Source organism: Asparagus officinalis, chromosome 5, assembly GCF_001876935.1.
Source record: "Asparagus officinalis chromosome 5, Aspof.V1, whole genome shotgun sequence".
NCBI classification, from domain to species: Eukaryota; Viridiplantae; Streptophyta; class Magnoliopsida; order Asparagales; family Asparagaceae; genus Asparagus; species Asparagus officinalis.
In genome coordinates this window covers 73,211,359-73,231,687 of record NC_033798.1, presented here as the reverse complement: position 1 = coordinate 73,231,687, position 20,329 = coordinate 73,211,359, and the positions used below count along the sequence as shown (strand labels likewise).

Sequence of the window (20,329 nt, the reverse complement as noted above, 5' to 3'; positions counted from 1 at the left end):
CTATTGGATATACAACTAATCAAAGTACTTAAAGTGCATGCCAAATGAAGACCAAGGACACCCACTAAAGATACAAGTTAGTCTCAATCAGATGCCCTAAAGGTAACTGAAATTAGGAAAGCAGAATTTCCTTATGCTCGCCTGTAGGAAGTCTAAGTATGCTCAGGTATCGCTACTCAATCGTCCGATATAGCTACATTGTTGGGATTTAGGCAGATACTTAAGCAACCTGTATGGATCATTTGGATAGCAGTTCAAAAGGATAGTATTTTCAGAACAAATAATTTACATGTCACATACAGAAAATCAGCAGAATTCAGATCATTGGTATTGGACTCTATTTTGCTGATCCAAGATTAACAGAAATTCTACATCAGCACATTATATGTTAGCAGGAGAGTATATCATGGAAAAGGTCAAACAAAACACAGTAGCTTCCTCCATATGAGCGATTTAAGCGTGCCTATGAGGCATCAATTCAGAATATGCTCGCCCGAAATCTTTGTCACCGGGACTCCATTTGGAAAATTTGGTTTAAAAAAAAGACCACTAAGGCTATATTATGACAATAATCTCCAGAATTATTCCAATACAACAGAGCAACTAAGTCAAAACATCATTGACATAAGTTCTTGGTGTGAAAGAAAGGTACAAGAAGGGACAATATCCCATAGAGCCACATTGCGCACAAACTCCATGTAGCTTATCCTCTTACTAAGAATACCACCGAATGTCTTCAGAGCATACCCTCATTGGTGTGTATATTTGAAATATTTTTAGTGCGGATTATTTTGTGCTTTATGTTTGTTGATTGTCTGATCGATAAAGTTTTCAGTTTTAAACACCGTACATTTTTGGTTTGACCTCACTAAGAACAGTTTGAAATAGACATGTATCTGATCACATGCCATGATAATTTCAATGCCTCCCACATCATATTAGCTATGCTCATTGATGATGTAAATATGTGAACCATGATGCTCGAGTCACGAAAATGTGTACGAGGCCGCTTTGATCCTATATTGAATAGTCAATGGCACGAAATTGTTCGAATATACCATTTCAGTTGATAGCAATTTTCGAGCTCATAAGTTATACACAATTTTAAGAATCATATGTCCCAATGGGGATTGTTGAATTTAATCTAATAAATCTTATTTTGTGGACATATGATTAAGCAATTTGTATTGCGATCTTTGGGATAACCCACAATAGATCAATTAAGTTGGGTAATTGATTTATATAAGTCATGGCGGTATATGCTGCAGATACCAGTGTAATTGTATTTATGAGGGGCTTAAATTACAAATACAAACATCTATAATAAGGGTTATGGTCCCTAACCTAGGCTTACATTCTCTAATTCTCGACACCCACCAGCTAGCTAAAGAAATTCGCCTTTTAGAGATAACCCTAAGGTTCCTACCTTTAGAAGATCCACACACCCAAAATCAAGCATCAAGCATGATTCAATGTATAAGCTTCCGCCTCTTTTAGATCCTTGTTAATCTCTTTGAATTAATCATGGCTATATGGTTTTAGATCTCAAGTTTTGATTTAGATCTAACATTCGTAGGATTGAGAAGATGTTTGCAATTGGGGGCTCTTTTCTTGATTTTGAATACTCATAGTATTTATTTTACTTCTCTTTATATTATATCATATCATCATTTTATAATATGATTGTATCGGGCCTTAAAAGAAATTAACAGAGGATTAAATATAAGAGATTTAAATTATTTGAGAACTATTTGAGTATGTTTTTTTATTTATTTTATTTCAACAATGCATCTTTTTATTGAATTTTTTCAGTTTAATTAACTAATATCCAATTTTTTTATCCTCAATTTCAATTTATTTGGTTTGTTTATATTAAAAAATTTTATTATCCAAAGTTTTATTCTCAAATTTTAATGAATCTCTACTTAATCAAAGTTTCTAAATATTCCACTTTGCTCTAATTATTTTATTTATATTTTTTATCGCGTTTATTTATATTTTTCAAAATTCAACAAAATGTGTTTTAGAATTATGAATTGAGCCTCTTTTCTTGATTAAATTCTAGGTGAGAATTTCTACTTGATGAAAGTATAAATATTTCACTTTACTACAATTATTTTATTTTTTGCCTTTTTATAATTAATGTTTTATAACAAAAATTTAATTGGATATCTCGTGACATATGTATGGATTTAGTGGATTCTTTTTTGATATATAATGAATATCATATCATACGATATTAAACAAAATTTTCACCTACTTAATTAACCTTTTTTTAAGTTTGAAAAATTACAATAAAATTCAATCAAGTTTATTTGGGAAATAATATAGGTCTTAGAAATAAAATGAAATAAGCATACAATAATATAATCAGCAAATACATGACTATACATTCATGTTATAGCAAAAAATAAATAGAAAAAAGACAGAAATAGTTAAACTTAAAGTAAATACCATACAAAACTAGACAACTAACAAGACAAAAGTCAATTTTGTTGTACTAAATGTATTTTAGGTGCTCTGGGAATTGTTTTGAGTTATCTTATCCATTTAAAATAACCTGCAAATAGATAAAATGGAAATTACATTAGATATAAGGAAATTCATAAGAAAATTAACTTCCAATTACAAATTATTTAGCCCGTAAATATAACTAGCATAACTACAATATTTATTGATACGATTTTAATTATGATTTATTATCTTTCAATTATCATGGTTTTCAAACAAGGATATATTTTCAAACCTATATTATTTCATATGCAGTAAGGACTGTTAGGACCCTAGAGGGGGGTGATTAGGGTCTTATGCTAATCTAATCCGATTAAATGCCAATTAAAATTAATTAACAAGTTGTATTCTTGCAAGATAGATATACAAGAGTAATAAGCAAGAATAAGCAATATATACAAAGTGATATATCCTATATGATGAAATATATATGCAAGGATATATAAACTAAGGGTGATATAAGCATAAACAAGATAAACAAGATAGTGGACAATGTGAACAATAGATAATGGCGACAAGAATGATATGAACAATAAGCACAAGTGAGACGCCAAGACAATCACAAACACACAAAGATGATCACGGAGTTCGGACCTTCCGTCCTACGTCTCCGCTCCCCACTCCCGGGGAGAAATCCACTATCAACCGGGTTTTCTACGTTCACCCGAACAACGTTTACACCTCACACTCGGTTTTCTAGCTAACCGAAAACTTTACAATCAACACACTATTGTAATCCCACTCTACACCCACTAAGTGTTGGACCTAGCCGTGTCTCCCTCAAGTGCTCGGTTACAACCTCTCCCTAGGCACGTCAACCGACGCCACTCCTCTTGGGACGATCCCCGACTCTCACCACACACTCCTCACTCGGTGTACAAGTGTATTACAAAGTGAATCTCACAATAAGCACAATATAACAAATGATTGTTCTCAACTATGGATGAGAACACAATTAAGCACAACTCAAAGTTACAAACTCTCACCACCCAACTATACTATGTATGTAAATACTAAAAGCTCAATGTGGGTGTGTGTAACAATGAGTAAAATGAAATCTAACTCAAATAGCAAACTAGCAATAATTAATATATGATAAATCAATAATGAAATTGCTAGGGAAAAGAGTTAGAAAACTTCTCTATAAACACAAAGAGAGGATGAGAAGATTTTGAGGATGAAATCCTCAACTGGTGATGCAAACTCCTCTTTGTAACAGCAAACCCCAAAAACAAACTAAACAAACTCAAACCCTTGTTTAAAACTTTCTTAAACTTGTTTTTAAAACTCTCTTAATCAGTTTGAAAAGACATCAGCAATGGGGTATATATACCCACTAGAAATCTCAGCAAAAACCCCCAAAACAAAATGACCAAAAAGCCCAAAACAGAAGTTCTGCAACGGCTAGAAAAATAGCCGTTGGGAGACCTGACAACGATTCGGTCGACCGAAAAAATGATTCGGTCGACCGACCCGAAAATCCGGTCGACCGCGAACAACCTTGAAAATCCAGAAAACAAGCGGAGCCATCATCGGTCGACCGGCGCGGTCGACCGATATAGAAATCGAAATTTCGGTCGACCGTACCGGTCGACCGACGACTCTCTGGAAAACTACTGAGAAATGATCATTTGACCGGTCGAAGGCGAGTAATTTCTCGCCCAACCCCCACCCCTTTCGTTTTCCTGTCAAGAACTGAGTTTTATTGGGTTTTATGGAGCCAAATTTGTATTTTTGAATAGCTAATAGAGTATTGTGGCATAGAACATGGATTTGGGATTTTATTTGTTTTAAAAAAAACTCACCAACGTATTCTGTTAAAGAGATCTAGATCTGAGAATTTTTAAACAAGAGCTAAATAATGTTTTACTGTTATTAAAACGTCTCAATTTGTTTTCTCATGTATTTTGAAAACATTAGGAATATGGGTTTCATGCTTGAGACTAGTATTCTTATTTCCAAAACTTTAGAATACTTGATGTTGTGGAAATTTGTCGATTTTGTTTTCAGGTTTCGAGCTGACAGAAACCCAGAATTGGGTCTCTGTCCGCTCGGCGGTGTCTATTTCGGTCGACCGCGAGTCTTTTTCGGCCGGCCGCTATTTCCTTCGGTCGACCGCGACTTTGTTCCGGTCGGCCGACGGTCGCGCATCAGAGTGCGGTCGACCGGTGCGGTCGACCGCCCACTGTCTGTTGTGTTTTCCTGTTCTGGATACTTTTTGGGTGTTTTACTCATGTTCGAGGGTCGCCTGGACTAACTGACCTTGGTATTTAGTCTCACTATCTATTTCATGCATGATAGATGACCTGAGGGCATGTTTTGGGGACTTGCACACTGTTTGAGTGTGAATTGAGATAAGTAGACTTCACTATATACATCATAGCGATATTTTACTATGCCTTAGTCCTCGTGTTGGACTAAAATCCATAGAAGTCCTCGTGTTGGACTAAAATCCATAGAAGTCCTCGTGTTGGACTATAAATTCATTCCAGTCCTCGTGTTGGACATTTGCCACTTAATCTATGAGTCTGGAAGAGTACGACATAAATAGTTCCTGATTTGGGCATAGCTCTTAACCCTGCATATGACTTCTTCATAGAAGTTCACGACATGATGTTGACATGACACTTAGGCAAGTAATAGTATGACATTCATGTTAGCTATGGTATGGCACTGTGTGTTGTTCTGAGATCAGCTGTACTTCTTTCACTATTGTTTCTGTACTAGAACCTCGGGTTTGGTGTTTAGAGATTTACAATTTGAGAAAACAAGGTATATACATGAGGGTTTCCTTGTTTGGATTATTTCGCTCGACGTACCTATGCTCGTGTTGTAAATTTCTAAATACTAAAACCCTCTTTAGTAGGATCAATGATTTTGGATCATATATATATATTATTTGTATTTTCTTATACAACGAGCCCTGTTTCCCTTGGGGTTGGTTGTGATGTTACTCGCTAGCGCTTTGACGCTCGTTGTCCCTCCCCCTTTCAGGTCACGAGCCAGGAGTACGGAGAGCCGCAGGTTGATAGCGGACCACATTAGTGTTCAGCTTTACTTCCTAGCCATGTATTATTTTCTTTGGTCTCCACTGTAGTGAGGTTAGACATTTGAGGGTATTATTCTAGAAGTTGTAAAGGCTGTGAGCCTTATTTCCTTATTGTCAGATATTTGTATTTGAGACTTGTTGAGTATTTCAGTTTATCTACTCAGATCTTGACTATGTACTTCTATGTTGTTGGATGATGAGATATTTATGTGACTATTATCATTTCATCAGTATTCCTCGTAATGTCTTTTACCTGTTTTGTACCTACACCAGTTGTTGACTCTACTAGATAGATGTTAATTGTGATGGTGAAACATGTTATTGCACGGTGTGGTGCATAGCAGGTTTGACATTCTTGGTTTCACCTCGGACTGCAGCCTTGTGTGAACCCAGGGGCGTCACAGATAACAAGAGATGGAGGGAGGATAGTTGGAAGCCCAAACTTCAGTAGATAATCTCCTCAAGCTCTTGTGGAATTTGATTCATAAAACCAAAATACTCAAATGCTTAAAAGCTTATAAACACACTTTAAACAAACTTAAACCCTTGATTAAAACTTTCTTAAACTTATTTTAAAACTCTCTTATAGTTAGGTGGAGAGCTGAAGGCAATGGGGTATTTATACCCTCTCAAAACTTCAGCAAAACCCCAGCCAAAAAGACAAAAACAGCCCCAGCAAACAGCTCAGGAAATAGCCGTTGGAAAAGCAACGGATCTATTGTCGGTCGACCGGAAATTCTGTCGGTCGACCGATGGAGAGCAAAAACACAAAGAATGGCTCTGGACGATCGTCGGTCGACCGGTGCGGTCGACCGATGAAAACTTTCGGTCGACCGACGGAAATTTCGGTCGACCGAAAATATCAAATAAATTTCAAAAAATGTAAAACTTTAGGAAATGATTGTAGACATGATAATAAACATGCTACAGCGACTGGTTTTCAGAAAGGACCTCCCAAATGAAAAATATCATCATTTTGCAAAATAGTCCAAAACACAAAAATGTAAACATGTGAATTTTGACATTTTGGCTAAACCAACTTTTGATGTGAAAACTCATCTGTTTTGTAAAACATGCACGAACATATGCACGAACGAAAACATGATTTTGTAAATTTCATTAAACATAACAAATTAATTCTAAACTTGATGAAACTTTGCGAAATGTTTGTAAACATGAAAACAAACATGTTAGAAAAAGAATTTCTCAAATTGAATTTCTATTTGTGAAAACTCATGTATTTTGCAAGTGTGTCCAAAGCATGAAAACTCAAAACCATGCATGTATATATATAACTATATATATACATAGAAACCAAAATACGTGTGTGTATATGATGTTGAGCTTAAGGTACTTAACACACATAATATAAAACCTAAACTAGATTACCCAAACTTGATCTTAATCTTCATTGTAGCTCAACTTGGTACATATGCGGATGAAGCTTGAACTTGATCTTTAACTTTGAATTGCAAGGCTTCACTCCACTATTCCGCCAACCTCCATTTGATATCGTCGTTGAAGCTCTATTCCATCAATCCTCCAACCACGTTGTTTGTCTATAAAACATAGGAATGCACAAACACTAGACAAACAACGTTAGTAATAAATTGTTTGTTAAACATCATCAAAACAAGAAGGCCAACAAGGACATGCTTTATAACCGTGTACAGAATAACCTGATAGCATTCCATATGCAGGAAAGTCATTAATTGTCCACATTAAGGCTGCACGCATTGTGAATGTTTCCCCTTTGTCTGCATCATATGTCTCTACACCATCAACGACTAAAGACTGTAACTCATCGATGAGAGGTCGAATACATTAAATGATACTAACCCGTCGATAAGAAGAGGCATCAGAAAGTATGATTGATCCATCGCTAACCATGGTGAAAGATTATATATCATCATTATAATAGGCCATGAACTGTGCGGATTGCTATTAAAACTAAAGGGGCAAAAACCATCGCTAGCTAATCCAAGCCTAATATTACGGGGATCTTGACTAAATATTGTGTGCAACTTGTCGAAATCCTTCCATGCTGGCGAATCTCTTGGATGACTCATTTTACCATGTTCACTTGGAATAGCACGGTCATGCCAAGTCATTGCCACCGCTGTCTTCTTACACCTGTAGAGCCTCTGCAGCCTCTGTGTCACAGGAGAGTATCGTACCACCTTGACTGGTATGTCATTCTTGTTAGCATGTGCTTTCTTCTTATATCTAGAAACTCCACAGTTGGAATTTTCTTTCCAGAACAGCACACAATCATTAGGACATGCATGAATCTTCTCACAATTCAAACCCAGATCTGACATTATCCTTTTAGCTTCATACCAGCTCTGAGGCACATTGTTCCCCAGAGGCATAGAATCTTTCAGGAATTTTAGAAGCATCGTAAATGACTTGTTGCTCCATTTATTTAGGCATTTAATCTGGAAAAGTTGAACGAACCATGATAGTGTGGAATATTTTGCATTCTCATAAATTGGTCTTTTGGCATCTTTCATGTACTTCTCATACTCATCTACATGTTCTTGTCCGGAAGGATGATCATCTTCAGCAAGATTAGAGTCACCAAAAGCAACTTCTATCATTTCCTCCATCTCCTCTTTTGGAAATAAATTTTCTTCATTGTCTTCTTCTTCATTATCGGCAATATTAGAAGCTACGATTTCTCCGTGATATACCCAAATTGTATAATCCTTAATAAAACCATGCTTAACAATGTGAAGAAATTGTATAATCCTTAATAAAACCATGCTTAACAATGTGAAGTTCTACATCTTCCTCCTTACGATGCAGCCTATTCCCACAATGACTGCACGGAACAATGTGAAGTTCTACATCTTCCTCCTTACGATGCAGCCTATTCCCACAATGACTGCACGGACAAAGAGTCATCCCATATTGGATCCTATCATGTTCACGCATAAAATTTATGAAAGAGGCAACTCCTTCAATGAATTCAGGCTTTGTGCGTTTTTCACGATTCACATACATCCAATCCTTAACTTTGATATAGTCACGTGCCATACCAACCTAAATTAGTCAAAGTTAGCGATAAAATTTCTTAGAAAGTAAATTCAGCACATTAAAAATGTGGCACGATCAAAATAAAGATAAACAAGTTTCAAAAAAGTAAATTGTACAATTTAGCTTAGCAAGACTTTGCAAAGCACAAAGACCAGGTTAATTTAATTTACAATGGATTGCAACCGGTAAATATCATTCATAAAATGCAATACCAATTCATAATGACTAAATATGTAAAACTGACAATTCTTCACACTACAACTAAGCAATAAGCATACTAAGTAGAGATGTCCTTGTTTAGCTCAAGAAACATGAAGAATGTCAGATAGGGATACTAAGTAGAGATGTCCTTGTTTAGCTAATATCAATATGCTTTCTCAATATCAAGATGCTTTCTCAAGATGAAAGATGACAAAGCAGACACTACGTAATAAAGGGACCAGATTCCCTTGTCGACTCAGGCACAAAGCATTTGATTAAGGAAATAAAAATTCAACTAAAAGACACAATAGTTAGCAGGAAATTATATTAACAAAATAGAATATTTCACTTTCTAAATCCTCTCATGGCTATCTGGAGAAAGCCAGGATTTGGCATTTCCTTTGTAACATGTGTACAGACAACAAAGATATCAGTTTGAGGTCAAAACCAAATCCAAAGCCTTAGTAGTTATTCATTCAATAAGTAAATTGTAGATAAAAGACTGATTATGCTATCGGAGGTGGCGATCTTCGAGCGGCGGTGGCGATCTTCAAGCGGCGGTGGCGGCGATCTTCGAGCGGCGACAGAGATTTTTTTTTTTGATGAGGAGGGGGAACGCAGAGACGAGGGGGAACACAGAGAAGAGAATTGAATTTGGGGGTTTTTACCTTTTTTTCTTTTTTTTTGGTAAAAAAGAGGGGGGAAAACTCCCGCTATGTGAAAATACCAGCCCCAACGGTTGGAACCGTAGGGGCTGATGCGTTCCAACCAACTGTTGGGGCAGTTGGCTTTTGTACTAGTGGGGGGGGGGGGAGTTATGTCACTGTATTTTTTATATTCTATTGGGAAATGAGTGAATGGAACACGATGAGATATTAGTGAATTGCGATAAGATCGTGCCTAGCACGAGCTAAAAGACTAGTTTAATGTAGACGGGCTAAAAACAAAATCTATTAGAACTAGAAGTTAACAAGATATTTTCCTATTTTCGTCTTCTTCACTTGTTTCTCTTGAACGAAGCCAGTAAGTTTTTCTTTTTCTTTTAATATTAAATAAAATTGCAAAAAAATTAAAGACTGACCTTTAGGAACATTGTGATCTTCTCCTTCCTCCCTCTATTCTCAGAATCTCTCTTCTTGTGTGAGAGGAAACTCAAGAATGAGCTGAATTTATAAAGGTTTAAAGTTGTTTATTTTTTACTTTTATAACATATATTCACACATTATTGAAGTAAGAATCACTTTTTTTCATAGTGAAACACTTTTTTTTGTAGGTGTACTAGCAAATTCAATTTTAAATTTTGAATTTGCTTCTGAAGATGCTTTACAGCTTGTCTTGGTCTGGGGAGAGTTAATCAAAATTTGATTACCAATAATCTCTAGGTGTAGCTCAGGGATTGACGGTCACCGGTTGTTACTTGTGAGGCTACATCCTGGTCGAGTTTGGCTTAATTGACATATGCATGAGCAGATTTGCCAATGGTTACCAGGATGATGATTGTTCACGTAACGTGTGGGCTATTTACAATCATGAAGGAGATTAGGACGCGTGTCTCACTATCGATTCTAAATTAGAGTAATTAGGATAAAGTATTTGCCTACTCAAATACTGTATCAGTGCAATCACTAGTATCGTGTATTTGTGCAATCAGATTACATCATTGTGAATTTCTGACAGTCGCTTCTGTCTAGTCTGCTGCTACAGAGAACATGCCAACAATGGCCGAAATGATCCGTATGTAACCTGACAAAGGACAAAACATCAATAATAACAATTTCGTGTTATGCTCCTCAATAGAAACTGTCACTTTGTTGATATCAGATTTCTTGAATGCCTGAAAGCCTGAGGTTTCGTAAGAACATCGCCCGAACTACTATTGCAATACGCAGTGAATCCAAAGTTGAGGATCCACCACTTTGAAGCCCAGTCTTCAAATACTCTTCTGCAAGTTCCATTGAGGTTTCTCAAACTTCTACCGACTGAGCTTTTCTGATGGCAAAACATGTCTCACGCATACAAGATCATCCAATTTGTTTCCATCCATCTTATACATAGAAACCCCACCTAATTGAAAATAGTGTTCCCGTGCTTCTCTCCTTAGGCTCTCAAAAGGCACAACTTCCCACTTGCTATAGTTGGAATGTTTTCTAGTATCACTCATGTCCGGAGATCCTGAGATTTGTTCGCTGCTGTCTGGATCCACTGTACCCCATACTTTACAACTAACATAGGGCCCCGAATCATTTATTTCCCCAGATGAGGCTTTCTTAACACGGAGAGCAGCACTGTGAGCATTCTTGATGTCTTCCTTGCTTGGAACGTCGGACCAATCTTGTTTTCTTTCAGATCTCATCGGAGAATGGATCCTAATAACCTATAGTAGAAATTTTAAATGAAATATCAGAATGATTCAGAATTTTGTCGTAAGTGACAAAGATGCGGAGATATCTTACACCAAGGCACTCTAGAAGCTGATAATATGCTCTTCCTTGCAACGGATTGTGTCCTTTCCTTGGGGTGGAGAAGTAACGCGTCCTGTATGGAAATAAGCTGATCATCAGGATTCAGGAAATTATTGTCATGAGTTTATTCGAATCGAATTTGATAGCTTACAATTTGTACATATGCAACTAGAGGATGTCATCAATAGAAGAGGGATATGTTTCTATTTTGTCATACTTCTTGTTCTTCTCAATACCATAACTTGGTCAAGGGAAAATATTTTTTCCAGAGTTCACACCAGAGATTTGGCTTACAAGTAAGCATTCCAGAACAAATAAGCTTCTCCAGTAAAATTACATAAGTGGCATTCTTAATTTAATCACTCAACTGATAAGACTTGCCTAAATCTCACTACATGCATCATGTGTCCTCAAACAACATTCAATGATGATAGAAGTGAAAAGCTATATGCTTGAAAATCACAAAAAGCTAAAAAAAAAAATTAAAATAATTGACCCTCTAAAATTATTTCATTTATCTTAAAAGATACAATGAGGAGATTTAACAAGTTTGATCATGTGTTGGCTCAGTAACCATAAGAACAGCCTGTGATAGATTAAGTGGAAACTTGATACGCTACCGGGATAAAGAATCGAAGATGGACATCATAAATTTGCACACGTAAACATATTTATCCTTCAAAATAGACATTTGTAACAATTTCCATATGATATAGAAATCAGGTTCTACAAATAAGGTACACAAAAGTTAAACCAAGCATGAGAGATAGATGTTGAGTTAAACTAACCATTCTGTGTAGCCAGGATCTACAGTAAAACCATAAATGTCCACAATGTCACACATTGAAAGGGCTAGCTCTATAGACTTCATTCCAGTTCCTTTGGCTCCACGTCGAAGAACAATACCTTGGAATAAATATACAGGGTTTGGAAGTTCCTGCACAGTCACATACTGTGAGAGAATACCCTATACACAAGCTATTCCATGCATAAGTCACTATAAACATTTTATTACCAGAATAATGTATTGAGAAGAAAAGTTCCCACTACATTCACAAAACGATGAAATTGTTAGATGTTTTACCTTTATCATTGCATTAAAATCTTTATGGGTCACACTTTTAATTATGAGCACCTCATCATCTGCAATGAATATATTACTGAATTCAGTGGTCTAATATTTCTTAACAGGTGCTAGAACTGAAGAAAATTATATTCTTGCCATCAAGAACTTGAGAAAGCAATATGTCAGTGTTTTAGATTAATGTACATCATTTCAATCCCACGATTTACATACATATATAGCTCAAATACACCCATTGCATGTTAAAGAGAAGGTCTTTATTCTAATAGACAACAGACAAAAAGTTTATTCTAAAAAGAGTTGCACAAGTTAGCTTTTGGATTTAGATCAGTTACGCAAGTTCGCTTTTGGAGTTAGATCAATCTGTGTCATCAGGCACTCAGCAGCAGTTTACTATGACTCCAACCTAACAACGGTATAGTTAGTAGGAATTTCCATTAATGAAGGATGGGCCTCACATTCAAATTGTTGCTTGCGCAAAACATGATAATAAAGAAGTTTTAAATTGTGTTTCAATTTTTTAGATGTTTCAACTTTATCATAGCATTGAAAAACCTCTAAGTCACATTTTTAACTATGAGCGCCTCATCAGCTGCGATGAATATGTTATATAATTCATTGGTCTAGAAATTCTTACCTGGTGCAGAAACTGAAGGAAATTATGCCTTAGTCATCAAGAACTTGAGAAAGCATAATGTGAGCATTTTAAATCAATGTATATCCATTAACCCCAGATTTGCATACATATTTAGCTGGTCAATATCTGTAGGACATTTAATAACAGGTTTGCAAACTAGAAAACAACAGATAAAAAGGATTATTCAGGAAACAATCACAAAAAGACAGATTTTGGATTTAGAGCATTCTGTATTCATTAAATCACACCAACTTATCAACAATATGGACCATATTCGCTCCCCATTCAGTACACGAAGGGTTTTCATGCATCAAATTGTTGCTTAGGGAAAATATGCATCTCCTCTATATCATGACAGCACATAGTTGCAAATTAGTGCGATTTAATGCAGCGCAGCGATATGAGAAGAAACCTCTGGTTCTGGTAGCTATGGGAGGTCCTGAAAATTAGTAATGTCATTCTGAATATAGTCTGCCACATATCCTAGCAACCATTCTGATTATGCAACTGAACATCAAAAAGACCTCAACTTATAAAGTAATGCAAGCTAGTTGGTGTTCTGCCTTTTAAATTGACAATTCTCCAGTCTTGAAAAGTACATTCAGGAATAAGAATAAGTTGGGGTTGTCAAATGGGTGGTTTTGGGTGAGTCATAAATGGTTGGGCACATTTGTGTCTATTTGCTCATTTGTGACTCATTCAGCATTTGTTAAATGGGTCACTTCTCACCCACCCATTTATTAAATGGGTGGTTTATTGGTGACCCACTAAGTTGCATGGAAACGGGCACGGGTACTGGTACGGGTGCGGGTACGGGTAGGGGACACGACAAAACTGTAAAATGTTGGGTACGGGGACATGACTACATATATATATTGAATTAATAATGTACATGAGATAATTTTTTCTGCTTCATGTGTCATTAGAATTAAAATTTCGATCATATTTTTGAGTTTATTTTATCATATTGATTATCGTGAATTGTAAACTACTCATTTTTTACTAGACATCTAAACGACCCATTAACTATATAGCTTTGAACTTGGGTATGGACTGAAACGAACCCGACCTGTATCCCATTAGTTTCAAAAAATGGATGTGAAGTGTAAGCTCTACGTCCAGGAAGTCTTTGACAAATGTTTTAAATTAACACATATATCGTATAATTGAGTATATGTTGTAATAAATGCATGCATATATTCAAGAAGTGTCCACGAAGTTTGGGTACGGGAAAGTATCGGGTACGTGTCCAGTACGGGTACGGCTTCAATAATGAAGTACCCGGGTAACATAGGTGACCCAATAACTCATTTAGCTATTGGACTTTTATATATAAAAAAGTTTTAGGGGTCTATTTTTTAAACTTACAAATGATACATGAAATCTAAAAATTTTCAACAACCCCCTATAAATTTAAAATTCACAAATAATACCCTCAAAGTTTTAGAAAATGAGAAAAATGCTCTTAGGCGTTTAGAATTATAAAAACAACCCTAAAATTTCAAAACCTAACTAAGGTACATGAAATTCAAAAATTATCAGCAACCCCTTGTAAATTTATAATTTGCAAAAAACACTCACAAAGTTTAAAAACTTGTAAAAAACACCCTCAGGAGTTTAAAATTACAAAACAATCTCAAATTTTTCTAAACTTGCAAATGACACATGAAATTTGAAAAATTTCGGCTATCCCCTATAAATTTAAAATTTGTAAATAACACCCTTATAGTTTTAAAAATTGAAAAAACATCCTCGAGGGTTTAGAATTTCAAAACCCACTCTGAAATTTCAAAACCTACAAATGACACATAAAATCCAAAAACTACCAGCAGCCCCTAAAAATTTATAAATTGTAAAAACACCCTCAAAGTTTAAAAATTGCAAAAAATCCTCAAGAGTTCAAAATTAAAAAACAATCACAAATTTTTCTAAACTTGCAAATGACACATGAAATCTGAAAGTTTCCACTAGTCCCCTATAGATATAGAATTTGCAAAAAGCACCCTCAAAGTTTTAAAAAATGCGAAAAACATCCTTAAAGGGTTTAGAATTATAAAAACCACCCTGAAATTTCAAAACCTACAAATGACACATAAAATTTAAAAATTACCAACAGCCCCATGGAAATTTATAATTTGCGAAAAAACCCTCAAATTTTAAAAATTATAAAAAACACCCTCAAAAATTCAAAATTATATAAAACTCTCAAAAGTTACTAAACTTACAAATGACACATGAAATTTGGAAATCTCCAACATCCCCTTGTAAATTTGTAATTTTAAACCTTTGAGGGTGTTTTTTACAATTTTTAAAATTTGAGGGTGTTTCTTGCAAATTATAAACTTTTAGGGGGTTACTGGTAAATTTTTTATTTTATGTGTCATTTGTAGGTTTTGAAATTCAGAGTGATTTTTGTAATTCTAATCCCTTGAGGATGTTTTTCGCAATTTTTAAAACTATGATGATATTATTTGCAAATTTTAAATTTATAGGGGACTGCTAAATTTTTTAGATTTCATGTGTCATTTGCAAGTTTAGAAATTTCTGAGATTTTTTTGTAATTTTAAACTCTTGAGGGTGTCTTTTACAAGTTTTTAAACTTTAAGGGTGTTTTTTGTAAATTATAAATTTTAGGGGGCTGCTGGTAATTTTTGGGTTTCCATGTATCGTAGCTAGGTTTTGAAATTTCAAGGTTGTTTTTATAATTCTAAACCCCTGAGAGTGTTTTTCTCATTTTCTAAAACTTTGAGGGTATTATTTGGCAATTTTAAATTTATATAGGCTTACTGGAAATTTCATGATTTCATGTGTCATTTGTGAGGTTATAAAGTTTTGAGAATTTTTAACTCTTGAGGGTGTTTTTATAATATTTAAACTTCGAGGGTGTTTTTGCAAATCTCAAAATTTTAAGGATTGTTGGTAATTTTCTAGTTTTATGTGTGCTGATCATTAGTTTACCTTTAAGGTGTTTTCTATAATTTTAAACTTTTAAAAATGTTTGTTGTAGTTGTTGAAACTTTGAGGGTGTTTTTGAAAGAATACTCATCTAAATGGGCAAATGGGCAAATGGGCGGGTAATAGCCCGCCCATTTATGACCCATTTATCTTTAATAGAAACAATACTCACTCATTTATGACTCATTTAACTAAATGGGTGGGTTTGAATGGTTTATTTAGTGGGTGGGTATGGGTGGGCAAATGGTTTTGGGACAATTTTGTCATCCCTAGAATAAGCATATGTATTAATGATACAAACACTTGGCAACAAAAGTGATAGCATAATAGACATATGATAATATGAATAGGGAGCTTACTTGATCCATTCAGAATGGCAGCCATATTACGGGCAGCACCTCGTACAACAAGGCGAAAGTCCCTTTTCAGACCCACATATTTGGCATATTTCTGCGAAATCATCAACATCAGTTTCAACTAATAGATTTTTGTATGCTTATGCCAATATGCAGTCTTGACTCGAAAGTTGAATTTCACTACTCAAAGAGAATGAAAGAGAAAGAAGTCAGTTAAGACGAGTTTGTGGAGAGTGAAGATAAAGATAAATCGAAGGTAGCATTCTTGAAGACGATGACAATAATGGATCTGCAAAGGATAATAGATTTCTGTTAAATCGGTTTATTTTGTAGTTTCTATGAGTAGTTACCTTGGTTTAGGAAGTCAACATAATTATGATTATACGCCTCATATGTTGAATTGCATGTTCCATTTCTATTAATGACCTAATGCTTGTATCTTAAGTTTAACTACATCTTGTGATTATTTGGTTGTAAATGTAACTACTATACATAAGTTATCTTACAGCATGTGATATGATACTAAACGATATGATATATATGAAAAAGTAATTGATATATAAACCCAATTTGTCAGCTTTTGCTCGTACATAAGCAGAGATTTCAACTTCTACGCGGTAGTTTCATGATCTCTTCTTGGAAGTAGATCAGAGTATTTTAATTTATGAACACCATGCCTATGAGATATAGCGATAGACTAGTCTACATATTCTATTTTTCAATAAAAGAATGTTATAAATATGGCTCTCATGTAACTATAAAGTTCTGGACAGATATATAACAAGCTACCTTGTTAACAGGAGCCTCATTATCTCGAAAGACAGCATCATGTTCATCAATTTCCTGTCCAAATTCTGTCTTTAGGAGATCCCCTGAGTTTCCGACAACTGCACAAGTCTTAAACTGACGAGGGTGGAAAGGAGGCTTTGACGGTAAAATCAAATTGAGATGCTCCTCACACAAGGAATGGTTGTAGCATTTATCTGCACCTCTAAAGCCCAAAAGGAAGAGTTCCCTCTGATCATTAACTCGTCCATGATGCATTAGCTCAACATAAACCACACAAAAAAAAGAGTGGCATGAAAACTTGAAAGGCCTAATATCTTACAACTGGGCAATCCTCTTTGCAGCATAGTCTAACCATCCATCCGGTCTGACATCTAGATATTCCCTTGTTAAGACTGTTGTCATGTTGCGGTACTGGCAAGTTTAGTAGTATAAGTACATATGTTATCTAAGAGAATCAGAAAACAATCGAAGCAATAAAACTTGTTAGCCCTTATGTTTTGATGATGTTCTTACAACCACCATTATCGGTACTAATGGCTTATTGAGTGTAAATATAGTAAAATCATTTGTCAAGCTCGTTAGTGCCATTAACGGAGGATGGATGGAATATACGCTAAAACGAAGATATCTAAAGGAGGAGGAGGCCAAAAAGATGAAGCAACGTTATTTCAAGAACAACAAAGTCATATAAAAGCTTCATCCGATTCAAGCTATATCAAAGCTCAAGTATTGCTTTCAATATGAGGATATTAGCTATCTTTTATATTTCTCTCTAGTGCTAGAATGTAGGCAAAGAGTTACTGAGTTTACTTGAAGCTATTGGGAATCACACACACGTTTTTCAAACTTGTGTTTTTAAGCGTTTTTCACAAAATACTATTTTTCACAAGTATGAGTACTTATCTGCAAAATTCTTTTTCCAAACAGTTTGTTGTTAGTATTAAAAACATTTTACAAAGTTTCAGAATTTTCAGAGGTCAAACGAATATTTTGCAAATATATTAAGTTGGTCAAAAAACTGATTTTCAGAATATATCAGAAATCGGTCGACCGGTCCGGTCGCACTTATTAGTGATTGGCACAGTCTGAGGTCACAACCTGCAAAGTAGATTATCTTCCTAAATAGGAAGATTGGGTTTTTGTTTTTATTGATTTAAACTCTTTTATAAAAACCCCCAAGCCTGCTTCTTCTTCTCTAAGCCTAACGTTTGAAAGAGAACCAGAGAGCTCTGTTTCTTCCTGAGAAAATTTTCAAATCAAACTTGTTCTTCTGAGTTCTTGTGTGTGTTTCACTTCCCAGCTTCAGTACTCTTCTCTTTGCTATAGGGGCTTGTGTAAAGAGAGTGTCTTGCATTTATCTTCTGCTGCTGTGAGTGAGATCTTGTGTAGATCGACTGTGAGGGAGTGTGATCTGTGAGATCAACTGTGTAGTGAGAGAGAGATCTTGTGGGATCATTGTGTAGACGAAGTTCCGGCTTCCAAACCGGATGTGTTAGTGGATTTCTCCTCGAGAGTGGGGAGCGGGGACGTAGGTCAGCGGGCCGAACCTCGTTAACACATCGCGCGTCAAGGATAACGATTCCTAACTTTATCTCTTTCTTTATTATTGCACTTCTGTTACTGTGGTTTGTTTGTACTGTATTTTAATTGCATATTAGAGCCTCTTGACCCTAATCACCCCCCTCTAGGGTCCTACAAAACTAACCTGTTCCCACAATAGGATGGCCTCACAGACATCATAATGATATTCCAGGGGCTCATAAATTTTAAACTGTGCATTATACTGCAGATAAGGGGGAGAGAATCAACGTTAGATGAATAACATCAATTACAAAGTAACTTCTACACAGATTTGAATGAGAAAACAAGAAGTTAAAACCATGGAACAAAATCATGGAGTAGTTCTTGACCCAGTTACTGTTTGTGCCAGGTGGAAATTTGAGCACCAATTTACACTGATCAATGATATCTGCAGTCAGGCCAAGACCTCTGTTTGCCTAAAAAGAATTTGAAGTTAGTCATAATAGAACATGTTCTAGCTGCAACAAGATAGAATAATGTTAAGAAAAAGAGGTAACAATCAACTGATATTCTCTCTAACTACCACACATTGCTTGATTTTTATGCTTTCAGGCTTATCAATTTAAGTCATAACACTGATCAATGATATCTGCAGTCAGGCCAAGACCTCTGTTTGCCTAAAAAGAATTTGAAGTTAGTCATAATAGAACATGTTCTAGCTGCAACAAGATAGAATAATGTTAAGAAAAAGAGGTAACAATCAACTGATATTCTCTCTAACTACCACACATTGCTTGATTTTTATGCTTTCAGGCTTATCAATTTAAGTCATAATAGAACATGTTCTAGCTGCAATAAGATAGAATAATGTTAAGAAAAAGAGGAAACAATCAACTGATATTCTCTCTAACTAGCACACATTGCTTGATTTTTATGCTTTCAGGCTTATCAATTTAAGGATTGGAATGATATATTATGAACTCCCTCCCTCTCACAGTCGTACTTTAATTACTTTCGCGCACGCCTTACTGTAGGAATAAACCCGGCCGTGGAACCTACTGAGTATAGCACATTGTTTGGCTCAAACCACTGCCAAAATCGACTAGTCGACGCTACTTAAGTCTTAGCCTTATATATATAAACCGTTCAAACTTCTCAAACTTTCCCGATGTGGGACTAATATTCGGGGCACTACGACATTGCTCCTCATTCCTTTTAACCTTGTGAAGTAAAGTTTGCTAAGGGACACTTCAAAATATTCAACAATAGCTCTTCATTTCCAAAGCATGTAGTTTATATTCTATTTTGCAATTAATTTTCTAATCTTCACATTTCAAAAATAGAAATTTTTCATAAAGCCTATTACCTATCTACTTTGGATAGGAGTAAAGCACTTTGTTCGAGATCTACATAGTTCAGACTTACCACGCATCGCTGGACACGAGACTGGAAATGGGAGAGGGCTCGGGCATCTTCACTGTTGAGATCAGAGCTGCGATTTCCTGTGCAAACAAAATTAGGGCTAATTTGGTTACAGATAAATAATAATAATAATAATAATAATAATCGAACTGAGTCTTGATTGAGTAAGTTAATTAAGTTACGAGTGAAGAAAGAAGACTGGATGGAGATGAGGAGGACGGTGAAGAGCAAGGCGGCGCCGAGGAGGAGGACGACGGTGGGCTGTCGATGCACGGGCGAAGACGACGACGACGACGAGCTCCT

General features: G+C 35.6%; 1 protein-coding gene across 2 annotated transcripts; it reads right to left on the bottom strand.

Moving 5' to 3' along the window:
- LOC109843888 (sialyltransferase-like protein 5) lies at positions 10,414 to 20,223 on the bottom strand. 2 transcript variants are annotated; one of them, XM_020412850.1, is made up of 9 exons: positions 20,209 to 20,223; positions 20,030 to 20,106; positions 17,403 to 17,494; positions 17,084 to 17,285; positions 16,298 to 16,388; positions 12,347 to 12,405; positions 12,051 to 12,199; positions 11,254 to 11,335; positions 10,414 to 11,174 (listed from the first exon to the last, which is right to left on the bottom strand). In XM_020412850.1, the coding sequence occupies exons 3-9, from the start codon at positions 17,483 to 17,485 to the stop codon at positions 10,773 to 10,775; spliced, it is 1,068 nt and encodes a 355-aa protein (XP_020268439.1). In that variant the 5' UTR covers positions 17,486 to 17,494; positions 20,030 to 20,106; positions 20,209 to 20,223; the 3' UTR covers positions 10,414 to 10,772. The 2 variants fall into 2 exon arrangements, with proteins under 2 accessions (XP_020268439.1, XP_020268438.1); XM_020412849.1 differs by lacking the exons at positions 20,030 to 20,106; positions 20,209 to 20,223 and adding exons at positions 18,789 to 18,866; positions 18,963 to 19,055.

Bases quoted from the DNA above. Each gene is read 5' to 3' on its own strand.
- LOC109843888 (XM_020412849.1), bottom strand. The intron at 17,286-17,402 runs GTAAGATATTAG...TTTGGGCTTTAG, and splicing joins GCAAAGAGGATTGCCCAGTT to AGGTGCAGATAAATGCTACA. The intron at 11,175-11,253 runs GTAAGATATCTC...TTTCTACTATAG, and splicing joins AGCTTCTAGAGTGCCTTGGT to GTTATTAGGATCCATTCTCC.